At 39.6% G+C, this 24,878-nt stretch overlaps 1 protein-coding gene across 3 annotated transcripts in view; it reads right to left on the reverse strand.

The window, feature by feature from the left end:
* The window catches only part of CCDC170 (coiled-coil domain containing 170), a 104,522-nt gene that overhangs the window by 66,480 nt on the left and 13,164 nt on the right, over window positions 1-24,878 (reverse strand). For all 3 annotated transcript variants that reach the window (XM_088023839.1, XM_028103253.2, XM_088023838.1), the window contains exon 2: window positions 18,604-18,718. In XM_088023839.1, the coding sequence (XP_087879965.1) occupies window positions 18,604-18,636 (33 nt within the window). In that variant the 5' untranslated portion in view covers window positions 18,637-18,718. The remainder of the gene's footprint in view (window positions 1-18,603; window positions 18,719-24,878) is intronic.

A 24,878-nucleotide genomic window follows, 5' to 3' on the forward strand; every position in this document is an offset into this window, starting at 1 on the left:
AACAACCCATGTTTGCCAATCACAACATATCCAAGAAGATGGTAGGTATGTACTCCTGGGGAGAAAGCATAAAACGTTTAGCTACATCTAATAAGAGAACCACATCCTGTTCAGCCTCACTTTATATTCAGAAGTGACTTCCCCACCCTAACCACCACAGCTAGATTTCCTAAAACAGGCCACATAAGGACTTTGGTCACTTATGAGAGGTATGAAGTAGAGTGTGTATGGCACATCATTTTATTTTATGTTTTTAAAGATTTTGTGTATTTATTTATTTAAGAGAGAGAGCGCGCACAAGCGGGGGGGGGACAGAGAGGGAGAGAATCTCAAGTAGACTCCACACTGAGCACAGAACCCGACTCGAGGCTCAATCTTACAACCTTGAGATCATGACCTCAGCTGCAATCAAGAGTCAGAACCTTAACTGAGCCTCCCAGGCACTCCTGTATGGTACATCATTTTATAAAATTCATTAGGAAAATAAGTTCTTCAATAGCTATGATTATTTCTTTCAATGACTAGCATCCTTTTTCAGGAAATGATGTAATCATTCCATAATGTTCTATCTCCTTCTTATGAAAAAGCAGTGTCCACTGGACATAATATTAAAAGCCACACAAGACAGTTCAGATATGGCCCTTCATTTTAGATGGTTACAATCTAAAGCAGAACACTACCAAAAATCATTTACATCTTCAGATGTGCATGGGTGAGAGAAAAAACACGTTAAGATCTCAACGCAATGCATATCGGGACAGGGCTCATATTAGGCAGACTCCTGATTACTGAGTTTAGAAGACAGCTGCTGAGTCTAAATCACCCTTCAAAGTCCAGCAGCCTGGAGATTATTCATCAACAAATATTTACTGAAAACTTACTCAAGGTCAGGCACTGAGGTTACACCCTACTAACAAAAAGAACATTTATCAGACAACCACACTATTGATTACATAATTACAAACTGAAATGTGTGCAAGAAAAAAAAAAGAGAAAACAAAGAAAGTGACTTACCATCAGAGACGTGAGAAGGAAAGATTTCCCTAAAGAAGTGATGACTGAGTAGGTGCAACACACATCATTCAAATAGCCAAAAGTCTGAGCAAGGGTCCTGTGGCAGGAACATGCTGTGCGGTCAAAGATCTGAGCAAAAGCAGTGAGGCTGAGGGACAAGAGCAACTTAAGAACAGCAGCTTAAAAGGCAGCTCTGAGCTCATTCACTTATGGTAGTGCCAGGTAGGGCTTCTTTTTCAGAATATTTCTGGCTATTCTAACTTGTGCATTCTGCCATATGAAATTTAGAATCCACTTATCAAATTCCCAAAAATCCTGTTTGTATTTTTATTGGGATCGTGTTAATTTTATAAATAAACTTAAGGAGAACTGACATCTTTTAAATACCGAAGCTTCCAACGAAAATCACTTTTTTTTTTCCCATTTGTCCAGGAATTCTTCTATGTCTCTTAGTAGCTGTGATGATTAATTTTATGTGTCAACTTGACTGGGCCACAGGGTGTCCAAATATTTGGTTGAACGCTATTCTGGTTGTGTCTGTGAGACCGTTCCTGGTGAGTTTAGTATCTGAGCTAGTAGACTGAGTAAAGCAGATTGCCCTCCCCAGTGTGGGTGGGTCTCATCCAATCCACTGAAGGACTGAATACAACAAAAAGGCTGAATAAGGAAGAATTTGCTCTCAGACTGTCTTCAAGCTGGGACGTCAGTCTTCCTCTGCCTTTGGACTCAGACTCAGACTGGAACTTACTCCATCAGCTCTCCTGGGTCCCCAGCTTGCTGGTTACAGATCTTGGGATTCTCAGCCTCCATTATGCACAAACCAATTCCTTATCATAAATCTCTTTCTATAGACATACAGTAAGAGAAAAAAATTATATAGAGAAAACCCTGACTGAGTGCTAGAGACACCTCTGTGCTGAGACGGCTCTGGAATGTGCCACAGAAATCCATTCCTTCAAGACACTCGGAGGTCACCTGAGAAGAAATGAATGGCAGTAGCAGGAGAGGGTTACAGGGACAAGGAAAGACAATCCAAAAGCTGAAAGAAGAATACATGAATGTATTTCTTTATGACTAAGCTCTTCCATCTTAGCCCTTCAACCCCCCGCCAGATCCTTATGAAGTGTTTGTACTATCTCCTACATATCTCCAGTTTGGTTTGGAATTCTTCTTTCACCTGAGTTAAGAGCTGTGTTGTTGTTACGGCTCTTTATTTTCTGGGTTTGTCATGGATTTCTATTTCATTACTCCGTGCTCAGAGCACACTGTCTGCATTCAGGGCTGACACTCACGGGTGTAGCGCAGTGTGGTGGAGCAGTGTCCACTCAGAATTGGATCTATTCAGGCGGGGTGGTCCCTTTGCTCTACCAGCCATTACTCATTTTCCCCTATCATCCTTGTCTATGTTATTTCTATTTCAGGGAATTTACTGAGGTTTTTGTGAATGCTCAGTTTTATGAAGGTCTTTCGGGCACCTGAAAAGAAGGTGTATTCTCTGTCTTTGGGGCTTGGAGTCCAACATCTATGTTAGGTGTACCTTACTCATTATTTTAATTGGGCACCTCTAGCCCAGCCTCATTTCTGTCCTTTACTCTGTCATGAGCTGAGAGATGAGTTTAACCTCCCATCACTACTGTAAATCTCTATCACCTGGTACCGCTTGTTTTCTTGCTTTGGGAGGGCTGGTGCTGTTCGACTTGGTGTAAAGATTCACAACTTTATCTTCGTGGTGGGTTGTACCGCGTAGCATCATAACATGCTCACTTATTCCTTTCTGCTCTGAATCTAGTCTTTTCTCATATTGAGACCGTGATCCCAGATTTTTCTTTGAATCTGACTACCTATACCTCTGTTCCATATTTTTATGTTCATCCTTCCTGGACCACTTTGTTTTTTATGTCTCCTATGTAATACAGCTGTGTTTGGCTTTGCGATCAATCTTAAAATTCTTTTTCCCGTCCTGGATGATGTTTACACCTGTTCACCTGACAGATAAACTTGGTCTTAGCTCTGCTGCATTATTTTATGTTATGCTTCTTGTTTTGATCACTCTTCCAAAATCTTTCACCACACATCTGTTTGCTTTGCCTTCTTTGGTCGGATCATTGGGGAGGTTTGTATTTTTGTTCTAGTTTGAAGTTTAACCGTAACTTTAATACCTTTTAGACAACATCCACTAATTCACTACAATAGCCTACCTTCCCTTCCTTGCTCCTCTCGTCCCCTCACCTACAACTTCGAATTTTTTATCTTTATAATTCTCATTCTAAATACTTGCCAGTGTAGCACCAAAGTTACTAGATGGAAGAAACCAAAATGCTTATGCTACCTCTCCCTTCTTCCTCTCTTACGCTGGCTAGTCTTTTCTTCAGGGGATTCTCATAATGCACGTGCTCTGTCTCTTCTCTAAGTATTCCATTTTATTCACTTCCTCCCTGTTACTTGTTAATTCTTTATTTCCATTCCATCTCTCATATTCTTGCTATTTCTTCTCTATGCTCGCCTGACTCCCTGTGTCCCTTTCGGTCTTGCTTTTATTTCTGCGATGGCTTCACTTTTTTTGTCTTTTCTCTCCTGAATCCCGCCAGGTCACATTTCATCTCCTCTCCTCACCTTGCTGTATCCTCCTTGAAGTCCTGTATCGCTGCTTTCCGAATACGCTTCAGGCACATGTTGGCTTTATTCAATTGTTTTATTCACAATGAATGTTTGGTCACAAGTTTTCCTGCGTTGTTTCCTTTTTGATTGCTCATTAGAAGATGAGTGCTCGCTGGGCCAGCTGTGGAAGAGGTTAGTGTGCACACAGGGATGGGAAGGTAAAGTCACTTGGGTTCCAGCCAAGCAGGAGTTTCCCTAAGTAAGACTCAGGATTTATATACAACTTCATTTGACTTATCTTTCATTCCAGCCCATGAAGAGGGTTTATCACAATGCAGACTTTCCACGAGCCCCCCGCTCCACAGCTTCCTAGAAATCTGGCTCATGGCGTGATTTTTACTTGGCTCTCCCTCTCCTACTTTTTGGAAGCCAGGTAGGTGCAGAGAGGCTCCCATTGGCAGTCCACACACCTCCAACCTCTTTGGCAAACAAGAGATGTTGACTCAACTCCTCTGAGTCTGCCACTCATCTTTGCAAAATAAGCTTTCCCTTCCTACCCTCTGTAGCCAGGGTGCCTCCCGCATGCACCCCCCCTCAACCTCTGCTACTTGGGAAAAGCTTGCCGCCTACTTTGTGTTACAAGATTTCAGCCATCTCCTGGACAGGCCAACAATGGAAATTGTTTCTCATGGTCTTTGTTGCCTGAGGCTAATTTCCAGAAGTAGAAGGGAGAAATGCTATCTGCATGTCACCATTTTTAAACTAGAAGTACCTATATAGATTTTTTTTTTTTTAGCTAAATGGCCCTTTGGTGGCATTGAGGCATTAGGAAAAAAAATGCCCTTTTAAAAATTTTCATTTTGAAAAAAAAATCTAATTAAAACAATGTGATACTCAGCAGGAAATCAACAGAAAGACCAATAGAAACCCCAGGAACAGTTTTTAGTCTCCAGTGCTCAGAAGAATTTAGTGTATGAAGAAAAGTTATGCTATAAATAGTGGGGGGCAAAATATTGGTCAATAAATAGTGAAGCTAATTACTAAAGAAAAAAAAAGAAATTTTAGAGCTGTCTTACACATTATAAACCAAAGTAAATTTAAGATAGACTTGAAGCACTGAATATTAAAAATGCAATCATAAAAAGTACTATCAATTTATATGTATCTTATCTTGAAAAGGATTTTCTAAACATAGAAGCAATGAAAGAACATCAAGACAAAACTCACATATGACAACAAAATTTTAAAACTTCTACACACTAAAAATATATAAACAGAATTTAAAGTGAAGAACAAAGTGTAAAAATATTTACAAAAGTAATATAAAGAGTCAAAACCGTAATATGCAAAGAACCCATTCAAACCAATAAGAAAACAAATACCCTAGAGAAAAATTACATAAAAGAACTAACAACTATCAGAAGAACTATAAATGGCTAATAAATGAGAAGTATCCTTCTTCACTGGTCATCAATTAAATACAAATTATACTATCAGTGAGGTATTATTTCCGATCTTTAAAATTGATATTTTAAATATACTTAATATACTTAATAATTAAGAGACAGTTCTAAAAAAAAAAAAAGAGAGAGAAATAGTTCTGTGAGAAAGACATGCTGACATACTACTCATAGAAAGATAAGCTGGTACAAAATTACCAGAAAAAGGGGCGCCTGGGTGGCTCAGTTGGTTAAGCATCTGCCTTTGGCTCAGGTCATGATCTCAGGGTCCTGGGATCGAGCCCCACATCGGGCTCCCTGCTCGGCAGGAAGCCTGCTTCTCCCTCTCCCACTCCCCCTGCTTGTGTTCCCTCTCTCGCTGTCTCTCTCTGGGTCAAATAAATAAATAAAATCTTTAAAAAAAAAAATATCCAGAAAAAAAATGTCACCGTATGTATCAATGAAATTTACATTAATAGTATTTGCCCCAATGAGTTTCCTTCTTATAATCTTACCTAAAGAAATGGAAATACACCCAAAGATTAAATAGAAAGATATTCAGAAAGGCAATCATTAGCAAAATTTTCCAAATATATTCAATAGCAAAATTACAGACACAGTTACAGCTCAACAGAAGCATGCTGAGCTCTAATTGTGCTTGAAGAAAAAAAGAAAAACACACAAAATGTTACATTCACACAATAAAATTATATTCAGTCATTAAAAATCATCTTGTTGGAGAATCTTTAATGATAGGGGAAAATGCAATATAATTTTAGTGAAAAAAGACAAAATGTAAAATTGCACATACAGTTTCATCCCAGTCACATACAAAAATTTATAGATATAGATCACTAAATGACAGGCTGAAAGAAATTGTTTTGTATGTATCAGATTAAGGATTAAAACATCGAATATTTTTTAAAGATTTATTTATTTATTATTTGAGGGGAGGAGGGGCAAAAGGAGAGAGAGAGAGAGAGAGAGAGAACCTCAAGCCGACTCCCCACTGAACACAGAGCTAAAACCTAGAATATATGGAACACCTACAAATTAATAAGAAAATCACAACCCAATAAAATGAGTATACATATAAATAGAGAATTCTCATTAAGAGAAATACAAATGGCTGAAAAATACATAAAAAGATCCTCTAACCACCCTAATAATCAGGTGAATAAGAATTAAAAGAAAGCCACACCATTTTTGGTACATCAGTTTGGAAAAAAATAGAAGGTTTGATAATAATAAGTGTTAGCAAAGTATAAGGAAAGGGTTATCTTCATATGTAGCTGCCAGGAATATGAAGTGGTTAAGCCCTTTGGACACTCTACTGGCTTGACTGTATTAAAATCAATGTATTGAGGCGCCTGGGTGGCTCAGTCAGTTAAGCGTCCGACTCTTGATTTCGGTTCAGGTCATGATCTTGGGGTCATGGGATTGAGCCCTGTGTTGGGCTCCACACTGAGAGGGAAGCCTGCTTGAGATTCTCTCTCTCCTCCTCCCTCGACCCCTCCCACCCCTCGTGCACACACGTGCATGCTCTCTCTCTCTCTCAAACAGAAGAAACAGAGTTTAAAATAAAATAAAATCTATGTATTATATGGACTAAATGTAACTATCATCCAACTGAGCAGCTCTACTCTCCAATTATCTCCCCATGAAAAATACTCATACATGGGCATAAAAATATGTATAAGGATATTCATTATATCATTATTTGTAATAGCAAAAGCGGAAAGGGAGGAGGGCTAAAACCATATAAATTTCCATTGACAGGGCAATTACTAAAACAAGGCATTTCCATACTGTGGAATACTATGCAACACACATAAGCTAGATCTGTATGTTTGAACATAATAATATCTCCAAGATATATCACCGAACAAAAATAAGAAAGTGTAGATCCATGGTTTGATACCCTTTGTCATAAAACATAAAAGGGGGTTAATATACTATTTATTTTCTATAAATACATGTAGAGAGAGAAAAAAAAGGAAAAGGTCTGAGAGCACACACATCACCTCAATAACAGTACTTACCTCTGGTGGGGGGGGTGACACTAGAACTGGAGCTGCACGTGGGGAGAAGGCAATGGTTTAGTTTTTGCAAGAAGGATATATTTATGCATTACTTGTATAATTAAATATAATTTAAGAAAAGGAAAATACTGGAAAGAAAATGTTAACTATGGTTTTTTAGTTATCAAACTAGATTTTATTTTCCTCCTTATTCTATATGTCTGTATTTTCCAAATCCTTTACAATGACCATGTATTACTCTCATAATCAGAATAAATGTCTCCCCCTTGAATTCAGGAAAAAAAAAACAAAAAACAAGGACAAGAACAGACAAAACTCACAAACCCTGTGAGGAAGTGTCTTTATGAGGAACACGAGCACAAAGAAGCAACTCTAGACAGCAAAGAAAACTCAATATGCGTGACAGCGGACATCTCAGGGGGGTTGCTCTCTTAATTAAGCCTTTGTGTAGTTAGCAAAGTTTTTTGAAAATTCTTCAACTTTTTCTACAAGTATTAAATGATCCTCACTTCTAAAAAAACTAATTTTACCCTATTCAAAGTAGCAAGATTAAAAATTCATCCATTTGTCCTCATGTGAGGATAATCTAAGTTATTAGGTATCTCTCAGCTAAACCATGAAGCAATTTTATATTAATTTTAGAAACCATCTATGTATTATTTGATTCTGCTACTGATAGTATTATGATAATGACTGAAATTGACTCACAGGGTAGCTCATAGTATGTTCAGAATAAAGGATGGTTTCAAGGCTCAATGGCATAGAGGAGACATAAATTTATTCATAATTTAGTACACAATGTGCCCAATTATCTGACCTGGGGACAATGTCTTGGGCCAGTCTTGCTATGATATTTAGTTGTCTTATTATCCCATGGACAAAAAAATGGGAAGAAAATCACTGTCTGCCTGTGACACAAAAAATCTCCTAATCCATTCCTATTTCCCCATGCTATAACCAATCTTCTCTTTGTTCCGGCATTATTCCACACTGCAGTGCACAAGTGTGTGACCAAGGCTCTCCCAGTATGGAGTGCTTCCTGTAGCCTCTCTCTTTCTCCCTCCCCCTTCTTCAAGCTTCCAGTGCTGTCCCAGTGAGCAATCCTTTCTATGACCCCTCCCCTCTCTCCAACTTCTTCCCACCAAGTAAAGTTTCTTCCCTAATTTACAGCGCATAAATTAAGTCTTGCAAATTGTATTTCTCCAACATAATCAGGCCTCTAGTCAATTTTGGACCACTCATCAGCTCTTATCTTTTCTGGTCCCCTTACTTTTGTTTCTTTGTATATGTAGATTTGGTTTCTGGGACTCACTAGTGCCTGCAGGGCGTAGTGTGATGTGTGCAGAATCCAGGAAATAAATCTTAGCAGTTGTGGGGAAATTTTTAGAAGACATTTCTACACAAAATCGAGTTTTGTGGAAAAGCTGATCTATTATTTTCATATTATTTTCCAATTTCTTGCCTCTTGGATGTCACTGTTATTCATTTAAAAACCCTTCTAAGGAGGATGCAAGTGTAGGAGGACCCTAAACTCACCTCATCCATAGATACAGCTAGGTAACAGCCACATCAGTGTAAATAACCCAGAAAATGACCCAAAGACTGGCCAAACAGATTCTCCACAGTTAAATGTAGAGAAGAGGCCTCATAGAAGAGGATGGGAAGGGCAGAGACAAAGTCAGGAGGAAACAGACCTGCAGAACCGTCCCCAGAAGGCAGCGGTGGCGGGTGGGGAACACCACAGGTGCAGAGAGGGGAGAGAAATAGACTTTCACAAGAAGGAGCCTGAACAGGAAAGATGAATCCCCATAACATTTGGCTTTGAAAACCAGAGGGACCAAATTCTATGATTTTTTACAATTAGGGAGGCTTAAAACTTGGAACTTCAAAAATAGCAGGCTTGTGGGAGAGTCAGGAGCACAAGAGGAAACTGAGCCCCTGCACTTAAAGAGATAGAGCAACAAATAACCCCATGGAAATATAGCATGGAAGCAGGAGTTTGAAAAACGCCTGTGGTATATGGAACGGAGATTTGTTTACTAATCTCAGAGCATGGGTTACTGGGGCAGGGATTATTGGGCAACTTCTCCAGGAACATAAGAGCTGGTGGCACCATTTCCCTTCCCTCCTCCTCACCATAACCACACAAACCCCTGTGGGTATCAGCCCTGAGCCAACATTCACTACCTAACTTGCTAACAGTGTGCCCTACCCACATGTCTTCCTGTGGAGCCAGGCCAGTGTAAACCTTGCTAACACCACACATCCCGCCACCACACTCTGCTGCAGATCCAACCCAGCTACAGGTCCCCTCCCACCAGCGCAGACCTTGCTGGCACTGTGCGCCCCAACCCCCCCCCCATTCTCCTGAAGTTCGGTGCTACTGTATCTCTGGTAAACGCCTGATCTGACTCACCTTAAGCCCAACGTGGCCTCAGACTGGCCCACTAACACCACAGGAACCCAACACTGCCCACAACAGGAAAAGGGAGCCATTGCAGATGACGGGACTCACGGCAAACGGGGGCCTCAGCCACAACAAGAGGGTGAACGCAACACACATAGGAGACACCACTGAAGTGCCAGGTGCTGGTGAACAGGGGACACTGAAGTGCAGGGCACTACAAGACATCTTCTTTATAAGGCCATTATTTTCACTAGCAGAAGACATAGCTGATTTTGCTAACACAGAGAAACGCACACAGAGAGTTAGACAAAATGAGGAGACAGAGGAATATGTCCCAAGGGAAAGATTAGGACAAAAATCACAGCAAGAGACCTAAACAAAACAGAGGTAAGTAATATGCCTGATAGAGAATTTGAAGTAATGGTCATAAAGATATTCATTGGACTTGAGAAAAGAGTGGAGACCCTTAACAAAGAGATAAAAAACATAAAAAAGAACCAATCAGAGATGAAGAACTCAATATCTAAAATTAAAAATACACTGGATGGAATAAATAGTAGACTAGAGAAAGTAAAAGAATGAATCAGTGACCTGGAGGACAGAGTAATGAAAAGCAATCAAGCTGAAAAGGAGAGAGAAAAAAATGTAATAATAAATGAAAAGAGACTTAGGGAACTCAGTGACACCATCAAGTGTAATAACATTCACATTATAGGGATTTCACAAGGAGAAGAGAGAGAAAGGGGGGCCAAAAATTTATTTGAAGAAATAATAGCTGAAAACTTCCAAAATCTAGGGAAGGAAACAGAAATCCAGATCTAGGAGGAACCGAGAACCCCCAATAAAATCAACCAAAAGAGGTCCACACCAAGACACATAATAATTAAAATGGCAAAGTGTAGTTATAAGTGAGAATTTTAAAGCAGAAAGAGAAAAGAAACCAATTACATACAAAAGAAACCCCATAAGGCTATTAGCTGATTTTTCAGCAGAAAATTTGCAGGCCAGAAGAGAGTGACATGATATATTCAAAGTGCTGAAAGACAAAAACCTGCAGCCAAGAATACTCTATCCAACAAAGGCTATCATTCAGAATAGAAGGAGAGATAAAGAGTTTCCCAGACAAACAAAAGTTAAAGGAGTTCATAATCTAGAAATGTTAAAGGGGACTCTTTGAGTGGAAAGGAAAGACCGTAAGCAGGAGTAAGAAAATAGGAAACACAAAAGCAGTAAAAATAAGTATATCTATAAAAATCAGTCAAGGAATTCACAAAATTAAAAGATGTAAAGTATGACATCCTATACTAAAATGTGGGGGAATAGGAGTGAAGAATGGATTCAAACTTAAGCAACCATCAACTTAACTGCTATATGCATAAGATGTCATATATAAACTTAATGGTAACCACAAATCAAAGACCAGTAATAGATATGCAAAAAATAAAGAGAAAGGAATCCAACTGTATCCCTAAAGAAAGCCAGCAAACCTTGACAGAAGAGAGCAAGAGAAGAAAAGAACAAAGAAGAACTACAAAACGACCATAAAACAAGTAACAAAATGGCAATAAGTACATACTTATCAATAATTACTTTGAATGTAAATGGACTGAAGACTCCAATCAAAAGACATAGGGTGATGGAATGGATTAAAAAAAGCAAGACCCATCTATAGACTGCCTACAAGAGACTCATTTCAGACCTAAAGACACATGCAGATTGAAAGTGAAGGGATGGAAAAGCATTTATCATGAAATGGAAGCAAAAAGAAAGCCGGGGTAGCAGTAATTACATCGGACAAAATAGACTTTAAAACAAAGACTGTAACAAGAGACAAAGAAGGGCATATATAATCATAAGGAGAACAATCCAACAAAAACATGTATCAATTGTAAATATTTATGCATCCAACATGGGAGCACCCAAATACATAAAGCAGCTAATAACAAATACAATGGAAGTAATCTATAGTAATGCAATAATTGTAGAGGACTTTAACACTCCACTTCCAACAATGGATAGATCATCCAAACAGAAAATCAACAAAGAAACAGTGTTTTTGAATGACACACTGCACCAGATGGATCTAATAGATACATTCAGAAAATTCCATCCTAAAACAGCATATACTTTTCAAGTACACATGGAACATTCTCCAGAATAGATCATATATTAGGCCACAAAACAAGTCTCAACAAATTCAAAAAGACTGAAGTCATGCCATGCATCTTTTCTGACCACAATGCTATGAAACTAGAAATCAACCACAAGAAAAAGTCTGGAAAGAACACAAATACATGGAGGTTAAGTAACATGCTTCTAAACAATGAATGGGTCAACAAAGAAATCAAAGAGGAAATAAAAGAATACATCAAGACAAATGAAAATGAAAACACAACAGTCCAAAACCTTTGAGATGTAGTAAAAGCTGTTCTAGGAGGGAAATTTACAGCAATACAGGCCTACCTCAAGAAACAAACAAACAAACAAAATCTCAAATGAACAATGTAACCTTACACCTAAAGGAGCTAGAGAAAGAACAAACAAAACCAGTAGAAGGAAGGAAATAATAAGATTAGAGCAGAAATAAACAAAACAGAGACTAAAAAAAAAAAAAAAATAGAACAGATCAATGAAACTGGGAGCAGGTTCTTTGAAAAGACCAACAAAATTGATAAAACTCTAGCCAGACTCATAAAAAAAAAAGAGAGAGAGAGAGAGTCAGGACTCAAATAAACAAAATCAGAAATGAAAGAGGAGAAATAACCAACACCACAGAAATACAAAAGATTATAAGAGAATATTATGAAAAATGATGTGCCAATAAATTGGATGACCTAGAGAAAATGGATAAATTCTTAAAAACATATAACCTCCCAAAACTGAATCAGGAAGAAATAAGAAATTTGAACAGACCAATTACCAGGAAAGAAATTGAGTCAGTAATCAAAAAACTCCCAACAGGGGTACCTGGGTGGCTCAGTAGACTGTCTGCCTTGGGCTCAGGTCATGATCCTGGAGTCCCGGGATCAAGTCCTGCATCGGGCTCCCTGCTCAGTGGGGGATCTGCTTCTCCCTCTTCTCCCTGCTCCTGCCCTCTCTCTCGCTATCTCTGTCGCTATCTCTGTCTCTGTCTCTCAAATAAATAAATAATATTTTTTAAAAAAAATCTCCCAACAAACAAAAGTCCAGGACCAGATGGCTTCACAGGTGAATTCTACCAAACATTTAAAGAAGAGCTAATACCTGTTCTCAAACTATTCCAAAAAATAGAAGAGGAAGGAAAACTTCCAAATTCATTCTCTGAGGCCAGCACTACCCTGATACCAAAACCAGATAAATACACTAAAAAGAGAGAGAGAACATAAAATATAGGTCAACATCTCTGATGAACATAAATGCAAAAATCCTCAACAAAATATTAGCAAACCAAATCCAACAATACATTTAAAAAAATCATTCACTACCATCAAGTGGGGATTTATTCCTGGGATGCAAGGGTGGTTCAAAATTTGCAAAGAAAATGAAAACACTAATTTTAAAAGATGTACACACCCCTATATTTATTATAGCATTATTTACAATAGCCAAGATACGGAAGCAACCCAAATGTCCATTAACAGATGAACAGATAAAGAAGACGTGGGGTGTGTGTGTGTAAAGGAATATTATTCGGCCATAAAAAAAAGAATGAGATTCTTGTCATTTGCAACAACATGGATGGACCCAAAGGGTATAATGCTCAGTGAAATAAGTCAGACAGATATAGACAAATGCCATATGATTTCACTTATATGTGGAATCTGAAAAACAAAACAAACAAGCAAACAACCAAAAAACAGATTCTTAAATACAGAGAATAAACTGATGGTTGCAGAGGGGAGGAGGGTAGAGGGATGGATGAAATAGGTGATGGGGATTAAGAAGTACACATTTCCAGTTATAAAATAAATAAGTCATGGAGATGAAAAGTATAGCATAGGGAATAGAGTCAATAATATTGTAATAACATTGCATGTGATAGATGGTGACTATACTTACTGTGGTGAGCAATGAGTAATGTACAGAATTGTCAAATAACTGTGTTGTGCACCTGAAACTATTCTAACACTGTATGTCAACTATGCTTCAATAATAAGTTTTTTGTAAAAGCACACAATATATACATATAGGAACAGTACTATAAAGAAATGTACCAAAATAGATCAGTAACATTTCTGATTGGTAATAATGTGGGTGACTTTTTTTTTATTGCGCAGAGAAATAGTAACCAGAATAGATAAAACAAGATGAGGATGAGAAGAGGAGTGGTAATCGGAATAAAAATTTCTGCCTGGGTGTCCCATGAAAGCTCTGCAGAAAAGCTAATTCCAACTCTGGTCAAGTAGAGGAGCCTGGGAAGAAGGGTAGCAGGTACCACAGGCAAGAAACAGTTATGCTTAAAGATACATGGCAAGCTTAGACAAACCTAATTTTTCCATGTGACTGAGGTGTGTCTAGATATTAGACCCGGGTACTGTGATTCAGCTGACTTAAGGTATCTGTCTATTCCTTACCTGTCTACAGAGGACAGCCTTTGTCTGCCAGGGGAGGGACCCGGTCAGGTCTGCATGTCATCACTTCTACTCTGTGGTGTTGAAAAGCTTAGATCAGTACAAAGATGGGAGGAAGGGAGAATAGCCAGGAGGCAATTGAACCAGCCTACATCTATTTTTGGATGAAGCTCTGGCAAGGCCATTTTCAAGCCTCATGTTGAAATGCCTTACAATTATTACATCAGTTTAGAATATATGACAGTTGAAGATTTGGTAAGTTGGAGTTAGATAGATGAGCCCTCTACTCTCAAGTGACAGGATATACTTCACTGGTCTCAGCAGGAAGCTGGATCCAGCTGATGAGGAACACAGTCTTCATACCCAGACAAGAGGTTCAGAAATATGTTTCTGATATTAACCAAATTAATGGTGTCAAATGGTATTCAGGGGATCGGCTGAAGAATGTGCATTCATGCATTCTATGCTCGACTTCAAAATTATCCTTGAAAAACCAGGACCTCAGAGAGATGTCTACTTGGACCCCATTGCTTGGACTCTGCTATAAAAGTGCTTTTAATTTTCCCAGCACCATTTATTGAAGAGACTGTCTTTTTCCCATTGCATGTTTTTTCCTGCTTTGTCGAAGATTATTTGACCATAGAGTTGAGGGTCCACATCTGGGTTTTCTATTCTGTTCCATTGGTCTGTGTGTCTTGTTTTTGTGCCAGTACCATGCTCTCTTGGTGATCACAGCTTTGTAATATAGCTTGAAATTGGGCAACGTGATGCCCCCAGCTTTGTTTTTCTTTTTCAACATTTCCTTGGCGATTCGGGGTCTTTCCTGATTCCACACAAATTTTAGGATTGTTTGTTCCAGCGCTTTGAAAAATGTCATTGGAATTTTGATCGGGATGGCATTGAAGGTATAGATTGCTCTGGGTAGCATAGACATTTTAACAATGTTTATTCTTCCGATCCATGAGCATGGAATATTTTTCCAACTTTTTGTGCCTTCTTCAGTTTCTTTCATGAGTGTTCTGCAGTTCCTAGAGTACAGATCCTTTACCTCTTTGGTTAGGTTTATTCTGAGGTATCTTATGGTTTGGTTTTTTTGTTTTTGTTTTTGTTTTTAAAGATTTATTTATTTATTTTGAGAGAGTGAGAATGAGAGAGAGAGGGAGAGTACATGAGAGGGGGGAGGGTTAGAGGGAGAAGCAGGCTCCTTGCCAAGGAGGGAGCCCGATGCAGGACTCGATCCCAGGACTCCGGGATCATGACCTGAGTCGAAGGCAGTCGCTTAACCAGCTGAGCCATCCAGGAGCCCCTATCTTATGGTTTTTGGTGCTATTGTAAATGGAATCGTTTCTCTAATTTCTCTTTCTACAGTTGCATTGTTAGTGTATAAGAAAGCAACTGATTTCTGTGCATTGATTTTGTATCCTGCCACATTACTGAATTGCTGTATGAGTTCTAGTAATTTGGGGGTGCAGTTTTTTGGGGTTTCCACATAAAGTATCATGTCATCTGCAGAAAGAGAGAGCTTGACTTCTTCTTTGCCAATTTGAATACCTTTTATTTCTTTTTGTTGTCTAATTGCTGTTGCTAGGACTTCTAGTACTATGTTGAACAATAGTGGCGAGAGTGGGCATCCTTGAAGTGTTCCTGATCTTCACAGAAACGCTCTCAGCTTTTCCCCATTGAGGATGATATTCGCTGTGGGTTTTTCATAGATGGATTTTATGAACTTGAGGAATGTTCCCTCTATCCCTATACTCTGAAGAGTTTTAATCAGGAAAGGGTGCTGTATTTTGTCAAATGCTTTTTCTGTATCAATTGAGAGGACCATATGGTTCTTCTCTCTCCTCTTATTAATGTGTTCTATCACATTGATTGATCTGCGAATGTTGAACCACCCTTGTATCCTGGGGATAAATCCCACTTGTTTGTGGTGGATGATCCTTTTAATGTATTGTTGGATCCTATTAGCTAGGATTTTGTTGAGGATTTTGGAATCCATATTCATTAGGGATATCGGTCTGAAATTCTCCTTTTTGATGGGTTCTCTGCCTGGTTTGGGGACACAAAGATAAACTCAAAATGGATGAAAGACCTCAATGTGAGACAGGAATCCATCAAAATCCTAGGGGAGAACATAGGCAGTAACCTCTTTGACATTGGCCACAGCAACTTCTTTCAAGATACATCTCCAAAAGCTAGTGAAATAAAAGCAAAAATGAACTTTTGGGACTTCATCAAGATAAAAAGCTTCTGCACAGCAAAGGAAACAGTCAACAAAACAAAGAGGCAACCCACAGAATGGGAGAAGATATTTGCCAATGACACTACAGATAAAGAGCTGGTATCCAAGATCTATAAAGAACTTCTCAAACTCAACACCCAAAAAACAAATAATCAAGTCAAAAAATGGGCAGAATACATGAACAGACACTTCTCCAAAGAAGACATATAAATGGCTAACAGACACATGAAAATATATTCATCATCATTAGCCATCAGGAAATTCAAATCAAAACCACATTGAGATACCACCTTACACCAGTTAGAAGGGCAAAAATGGACAGGGAAAGAAACAACAAATGTTGGAAGAGGTTGTGGAGAAAGGGGAACCCTCTTACACTGTTGGTGGGAATGCAAGTTGGTACAGCCACTTTGGAAAACAGTGTGGAGGTTCCTCAAAAAATTAAGAATAGAGCTACCCTATGACCCAGCAATTGCACTCCTGGGTATTTACCCCAAAGACACAGATGTAGTGAAAAGAAGGGCCATATGCACCCCAATGTTCATAGCAGCAACATCTGCAATAGCCAAACTGTGGAAAGAGCCACGATGCCCTTCAACAGACAAATGGATAAAGAAGATGTGGTCCATATATACAATGGAATATTACTCAGCCATCAGAAAGGATGAATACCCAACTTTTACATCAACGTGGATGGGACTGGAGGAGATTATGCTAAGTGAAATAAGTCAGGCAGAGAAAGTCAATTATCATATGGTTTCACTTATTTGTGGAACAGAAGGAATAGCCTGGAGGACATTAGGAGAAGGAAGGGAAAAAGGAAGGGGGGGAATTGGAGGGAGAGACGAACCATGAGAGACTACGGACTCTGAGAAACAAACAGGGTTTTAGAGGGGACGGGGAGGGGGGATTGTTTAGCCTGGTGATGGGTATTAAGGAGGGCACGTACTGCAGGGAGCACTGGGTGTTATACAAAAACAATGGATCATGGATCATCACATCAAAAACTAATGATGTATTGTATGGTGACTAACATAACATAATAGAATTTAAAAAATTAAAAAAAATAAAAGTGCTTTTACTGAACAAGGGCTCATGTTAGGCCATTGAATTGCTTCATGGGTCTTGAAATTTATCATGGTTTCCTGTAGCGAACCATTGTGTCATTACCGAGCAACTTGTTTGCATTACCTTGTGGTCCTAGTGGATTGTGTGACCCCTGAGGATCTGCTTGGAAGAGCCAAGTCAAACAGGGGGCTACCTCGTGCCAGTGCACAGCCCCAAGAGCACATGTGTGATACTCTTTCCCATCATCTCATGCTTTCCCTCTTTTAATATTTCTTTACTGCATTTACTTTCTTTTGTCTTTTTGACATTGGAGGATAAATAAATCTGAAACTTGGGAGGGAGGTTAGAAATTATTCTGAGCTCTAGACCTTTGGTAACCTGCAAAGATTATGGGAAACACTAGCAGGGTGGCGACTTGCTTTTAGTTTATAATCCTGCCATGGTGTAGAAGTTGTTCGGTTATTGGGGAATATGTTTCAGAACGCCCGCACAGTCAAAAGGAAGGCAACTTTGGTTTGTTAATGCTACTGGAGAGGGACAGGCTGAAATGGGGCAGGGTGGAAGAATCTGTGGGCTTCCGAAACCAGCCCGCTGCAGAGGCAGGGGCTCAGCAGACGTCAATCAGCCGCAGGGGCTGATGGAATTTGGTGCAGCAGATGAGAACAGGCTGAGACTGCAGGGTGAATCGGATGGGAGGACTAGGGTATAGGTAAAAAGAGGGGTCATCCATCGATCCATTCATTCACTTACTCTACAAATAATTACTGAGCATTTTCAGTAAGGTCCTGAGTAGTGCGAGGGACAACTTAGCGAACATCACAGTCTTCTGCGGGAAGGAGGCATTAAATACTTAATTATGCACGTAATTTATTACTTGCTCTTGTGTTACGAGCTGTGAAGGAGAAGCCTCGGTTGCTACGGAGAATAACTGAAAGACAACACTGTGGTCAGAGGGAGTTTTGATCAGTCAGGTTCTGCAGAAAATTAGAGGAAAAATGGGTTAGGAAGACTTCTAAACTGCAAATATGAGAAGAGGACAGGTTTGCTAGGAAGGCGTACGCTGTCCATTAGGTGATTTTCTTCCTTGGCTCCGGTCCCTCTTCCACCTTGCCCGGCGGGCCCCTGCTGCGCACTGAGATGTGATGCAGCTGCTGGGCAGAAGGCAGGATGAGCTCTGGCCACAAAGGAGATTATGGGCTCTCTGTTTCAGAAAGAAGGGCTTCCGAAATGGGAGTCTACTCACTTTTGTCTGTCCTACAGAGCGCGCCGAGGACATCCTTATCCTCTTCTTGATAAGCCACGGGAATGGCTAAGCTCTGAGGTTTAAGGTTTGAAATCTGCCGTTAATCCAATCTACCCTGGACACAAAAGAGAGAAAAATTAATTCTAAAAACTTAATGGTGGAGCTTGCTTTGTCTCCTTGCAGGGTTCTTACAGGAAGGTGACACGTGATTTGATTTCTTTCTAAACTGAAACCTGGAGGGATTGATTACATATTGCTAACATTTCCCTGCTATATTATTATTATTATTATTTTACAAAGCAGGCCTCTGTGGAGGCTTTGTTGCTATCAGGAATGTGTAGGCTGGACCTCATGGCTTCCTTCTCACAGAACAATGCCACTAGAAGGGATGAAGTTGCAGCATTTTTACTGAGTTTTCTTTGGGCGGAGCTAAGGGCCGGCCACCCTGGAAGAGAAAGCAGGGATCTAGCGCAACACACAAGCTATGTAGGTCACTTTCTCCCTCTAGTTTGTCCTTGGTTGGTTGGAGACTTTTTACAGTTAATGAAAACATTAGAAATCACTGAATTCTCATTTTAATCCTTGAAGACACTATTCTGGCTATAACATTATTTATATTCCACTTATTTTCATGATGAACTTCCTGTCCCAAATGTAGTCAAAACGTTGTACTTGCGTAACAAATGCATTCCAAGTATTGCTGGGAACTCAGTGATTCTGCTTTCTGCCTCTCCTTTCTGCACACTGAGGTTCAAGTTTGGGGTTTCCTGTTGCCTCTGCAGCCAGGAAGGAATGCACAAACATAATATTCGGTTTCTTAAGTTTGAAGATTCGGATGTGAAAATTGAGAATCTAGTAAACCGGACTCTTTAAGCATACTTTCAGTGGTCTTTGACTTAATTAAGAATTAATCTTAATATTAAAATTAGAGTCACTTTTCTTTTAAAGATTGGAATATCACAAATGGAGCTACAATTTCCTTTCCCTGTGATCTCTAATCTGGACCCTCTTCCTCCATTCCAGAGGTAATTATTAGATAAGTTTGGTGAGCATCCACCAGACCATTAAAAAAATATTTTGGGGGGGCTGCCTGGGTGGCTCAGTCCGTTAAATGTCTGACTCTTGATTTTGGCTCAGATCATGATCTCAGGGTCCTGGGATAGAGCCCCGTGTTGAGCTCCGCGCTCAGTGGGGAGTCTGCTTCTCCCTCTCCTTCTGCCCCCCCGACCCCTACTCCCTCTCTCTCTCCCCCCTCAAATAAATAAATCTTTAAAAATATTTTTTCCATTTTTACTTATACCTATAGAAGATATATTATTTTAACATATATTTTTAACCATAAATAGTATGTTAGTTTTCCTCTCATTTATTTTAAAAACAGTGTTTTTAAGATCTATTCATGTTGCCCTAAATAGACTTAGTTTGATTCTTTTTTTTTAAGATTTTATTTATTTATTTGACAGAGAGAGACAGCAAGAGAGGGAACACAAGCAGGGGGAGTGGGAGAGGGAGAAGCAGGCTTCTTGCTGAGCAGGGAACCCAATGCAGGGCTCAATCCCAGGACCCTGGGATCATGACCTGAGCTGAAAGCAGACACTTAACGACTGAGCCACCCAGGTGCCCCAAAATTGAAATATTTTCTTAATGAACCTCTCATAATTTTGTGCACCCTCTGTAGCCATCAACCCACTTTGGGGACCACAGCCCTTACCTTCTACACTTGTTTTTAGGTCTCCCCCTTGAATATAAGCTCCACCAGGGTAGACCTCATGTCTGTTTCCCAGCACTGCATCCCCCGTGTCTGTAACAGTGCTGGGCAGAGAAGGCACTTATGAAATACATGTTGAGTATTAGTAACTGAATAAATGATTTGGCTACAAGGTTGTGGGTTCGAAGGCAGAACCTAGAAATTAATTATATTTGTATCCCTAGTGCCAGGTACCTTTCCTAGGATATGATGAGCACCTCCATAAATGTCTGTTGAGGCTATCCATTCAATATTTGTTAAATAAATGAATGGATGGAGGAGTAGATGAACAACAGAATGGAAAGGCTTATTCCCCTTTGTTCACATCTCTAAGGTTAGCATACCAAACATAAAAATACCTAGTTGCACTTACTTATTTATAATAACACCTGACTAGCCCTAAACCTAAACCTTGGCCCCTTAGAAGAAGTACAGGTGAGGGGCGCCTGGGTGGCTCAGTTGGTTAAGCATCTGCCTTTGGCTCAGGTCATTATCCCAGAGTTCTGGGATCGAGCCCCACATCAGGTTCCTTGCTCAGTGGGGAACCTGCTTTTCCCGCTGCTTACAACTCCCCATGCTTGCTCTCTCTCTTTCTGACAAATAAGGAAATAAAATCTTAAAAAAAAAAAAAGACTTCACTAAGGAAAAAAGAAGAAGAAATAGTAGCAATAGTAGTAAAAGTATAGGTGGAATTTCACTCATCTCTTATAAAAATAGAAAATAATAAACTTCATGTTTTTAAAACCAGCCCTGGCTAGAAATCAACCTAGAATAGAAATATGAGCTTTAGAAGAAGCTGGAGAGGAAAGGAGATAGTTGACCAAGGGGGAGGAAAGGCCATGAATTGTTCATCCACATCTTGTTAGATAAGGATAAAAGTATAAAACATTTATAAAATGTTTCCCTTGAAGGAACCAAAATTATGAATCTCAATCCTTGTTAGGATGAAGGTCCATTCCTATTTAATTTCTAATTTTTCTGAATCTTGTTATGAAAATATCTTAGCTAGTAAGTCTGCAATTATTTCTTTAACTCGTCCTGCCTTTAGAAGCTTGTTAGGGCCTGAGCAACAGCCAATCTTGATCTCAAGGTTTTACAGACCAGATGTACAAGGTTTTATATATGGGAAATTACATCAGTCGACTCTCTATAACTTCAGTATCTTTATTCTGTAACCTCGCTGATATAAGGCACTTAAATTCACTCATTAGTCAGAAAACATTAAGATCTTTTCCTTCAGATGTGACTGTAATAAATAACTCATTTCTAAAATTAGCATAAATGTGGAACTTTTCTCTGAAGCTCTTTAAGCAACGATTAGCCCCTCTTTGCTTATTTCCATTCCTACGGTAGTAAATACTTATCATGCTAGGTCTGTATTAAGCATGATTCAAATACCATGTTACTTAATTCCAAGAGCAACTATGTGAAACTGTTACTGCTATCTATAACAAGGAAATTTAGATTCAAACAGGAAAAAAATCTAATCAAATCTTACAGCTGTATTTTTCTGAATTTTCCCCTCCCCTCCCCTCCCCTCCCCTCCTCTCTTCTCCCCTCCCTCCCCTCCTCTATCAATCTCTCTTACTCTGGCTCCTCTACCCAAACACCTTATAGCCTGCTTTCAGTCCTTATATTGGCCTTCCCAAGCCTCAATCTAAATGAGTTCTTGTGTTATTTGATTTCATAGCAGCCAGTCCTTATCTTTCATATTATAACTATTATTTATATGATTAGTTATTTCATATCTACTTCCCCTGCTAGATTATGAGGTCCCCAGGAGGCAGGAAAATGCCTGTTTTGTTCACCACTATGTCCCCAGTGACTGGGTTTCAGTTAAATACTAAAAAATGGATGAAGGACCAAATGAAAGGGCACAGCCAAAATCAAAACCAGACCAAAGTCAGACAAGTCCGTCTGACTCCAAAGCCCAAGCTCTTAGTTACCATGTTGTTTTCCCATATATATCTAGTTAAACGTTGAAACAATCGTTTCTCCCTAAACTGAATTATTTTCTCACTCTCGATATTGCTGTATGCGAATCTGGCCATTGTAATAATGAGTTGCATTTCCATAAGTAATGTTAAGTTCAAAGTATAAAAAAGTATAAATTCATAATTAAATTTTCCAATTACTATTTGGAAGGTGCATTCTGTTTTCTACAAGTTCATAAATGTCATACAGGTCAGGTCCAGCCAATTTAGAAGCTAATATTTTAGTTCAATATAAAGTTCTATGAAGTTATTTTTAATCTGTTTATGTTAGCAAGATAACTTCTCAGACCGGATGCAAGGCAAATCACAAGCGAATTAGTTAACTTCAGGCCGAATTTTAAGCGCTAGCAGTTTTTCAGCATTCAAATTGGATATGTCCTCAAGGGAGTACTAGGTTTGGCAGTCAAGGCTAATAATGAATGCAAATTTGAAAACATGTCACAAATGGAATAGCTTCTGTGAGAGAAATGGTGGAAACCAGAATCTTCATTGACAACTAGATGGGATATTTTATTTATCATTATCCTATATACATCTTTTCACATGCTCAAGATTCTAGAACTCTTTCCAAATGGGATTTTTCCACTCCATATATTATAAAACACTTGATAAATTATTGTAAAGTGAAAAAGTTTTCAAGAAATAATATTTTAGTTCCTATGCGGAGTAGTGTGCTTCAAACTTTAATTAATTTATTCAAACTGGCTCTTCAGGAATGTTTCCCTTAGAAGGGACTTGAGATACAGTCTATCCCATCTTCCAAAAAAGTAATTCTCTAACACCATAGAATTGTCATGAGGAGACTTCATTTCAGTACTCAACAGTTCCATGTCAGCCTACGGAAGAGTAAGCAATGTTAAGATAATTTTTCCATTACCTACCTCTTAGTATTACCTCTTCTATTACTTAACAATGCTTTCTAGACAGAGCTTCTACACAGTTTCATCTCCCTAATGTCGCAAACTTGAATAAATAGAAATATTTTAATATTGGGGCACCTGGGTGGCTCAGTTGGTTAAGCGACTGCCTTTGGCTGGGTTCATGATCCCAGGGTCCTGGGATCGAGCCCCGCATCGGGCTCCCTGCTTGGCGGGAAGCCTGCTTCTCCCTCTCCCACTCCCCTCGCTTGTGTTCTCTCTCTGTCTCTCTCTCTCTCTCTCTGTCAATTAAATAAATTCTTTAAAAAAAAAAGAAATATTTTAATATTGCTTTTAAGGAAATGCCAGCCTACACATTTGCCTTCTTGAACAGGAGTATAAGCATTCTTCTCTACCCAGACAGCATGATTTTAAAATCATGAACCAAAAATGGACTTAAAATACTTGGCTAATTATTGGGGCATCTGGGTGGCTCAGTCGGTTAAGGGTCTGACTCTTGGTTTCAGCTCAGGGCATGATCTCAGGGTCGTGGGATAAGCCCCGCGTGGTGTCAGACTCGGCACTCCCAGCAGGGAGTCTGCCTGTCCCTCTCCCTCTGCCTGTGCTCCCTCTCTTCTCTCAAATAAATAAATAAAAATCCTTAAAATAAAAAACAACTTGGTAAATTACTATTAAAAAAAAAACAAAAGAGCCAATATGGCCAAACCCATGATCACTGTTTTTGGCAGCTATTCCCTAAAATTCTAATTGTCAATTCTAGATAATTCCATCCAGTAAGTCAACTCATTCCATTACTTGGAGTATATTGTGTGAGTAGATAGGGCCGGCCGGTGCAGGAGGATGTAGCTCGGGGCCCCTATTTAGAGGATCCACAGAAGTTTTCAAGAGCTATAATGCTCTGGATTTTCAGAAGAGGGCTTTCCAAAAGAGAATGCTTTAAAATATTTAAAATTTCAAAAGCATGGCTTTGCATATAAATAACAAAGCCTTGAGGATTCACAGCATGAAAATGATTCCTTTAGATTGTAGAGTAGAGAACAGTTCATGCTGGAGAATCATTTTCCCACCTGAAAGGTGATGTGTGGCTCCGGGCCCTGGAAAAAGGAGACATGGCCTGCACTTGGGTGTTGCCTGCCCTCTTGGGACCTAAGACCTGAGATGAGTGCGGAGGATAATAAAAACTCCTGCTACCTCCCTGGCTTCCCACAATGTTGCCCCTGGAGGTGGATGCCCGCCGGAGAGCCCTACAGGCAGCAAGAACCGCAGCTCCCCGGAGTGGAACGAGTGACAATGACTGAGTGACGGGCCCATGGGGCCCGCAGGCAACTCTGCCTTCTGTAGTCACTTCTCAAGCAGGGAAAGGAAACCCCACCCTGGTTCCCCATTTCCCCAAGGAAAGCAAAAAGGGACACAGAGACAAGACTACAGACGTAAAGGGACCTGGAATGGGAATAAGGAACCTGCTGCACAGCTGGACCTTGAGAAGCCAGAACAAAGCCAAGGACTTCAGCAGAGACCGATGTCCAAGCCCCCAAGGGAAGTCGGAGCCAAGGCGGCAGAGGATGGTCTTCAGCCCAAACGCTCCGCCCCCCGCCCCATGCCAAGCTACTCAAAACCACGCCCATCCCCACCTACAGAAACTTGGTTCACCTAAGG

Source organism: Eumetopias jubatus, unplaced genomic scaffold, assembly GCF_037043125.1.
Source record: "Eumetopias jubatus isolate StellerSeaLion01/CBP00866 unplaced genomic scaffold, mEumJub1_p1.0 scaffold_6, whole genome shotgun sequence".
In the NCBI taxonomy this organism is placed as follows: Eukaryota; Metazoa; Chordata; class Mammalia; order Carnivora; family Otariidae; genus Eumetopias; species Eumetopias jubatus.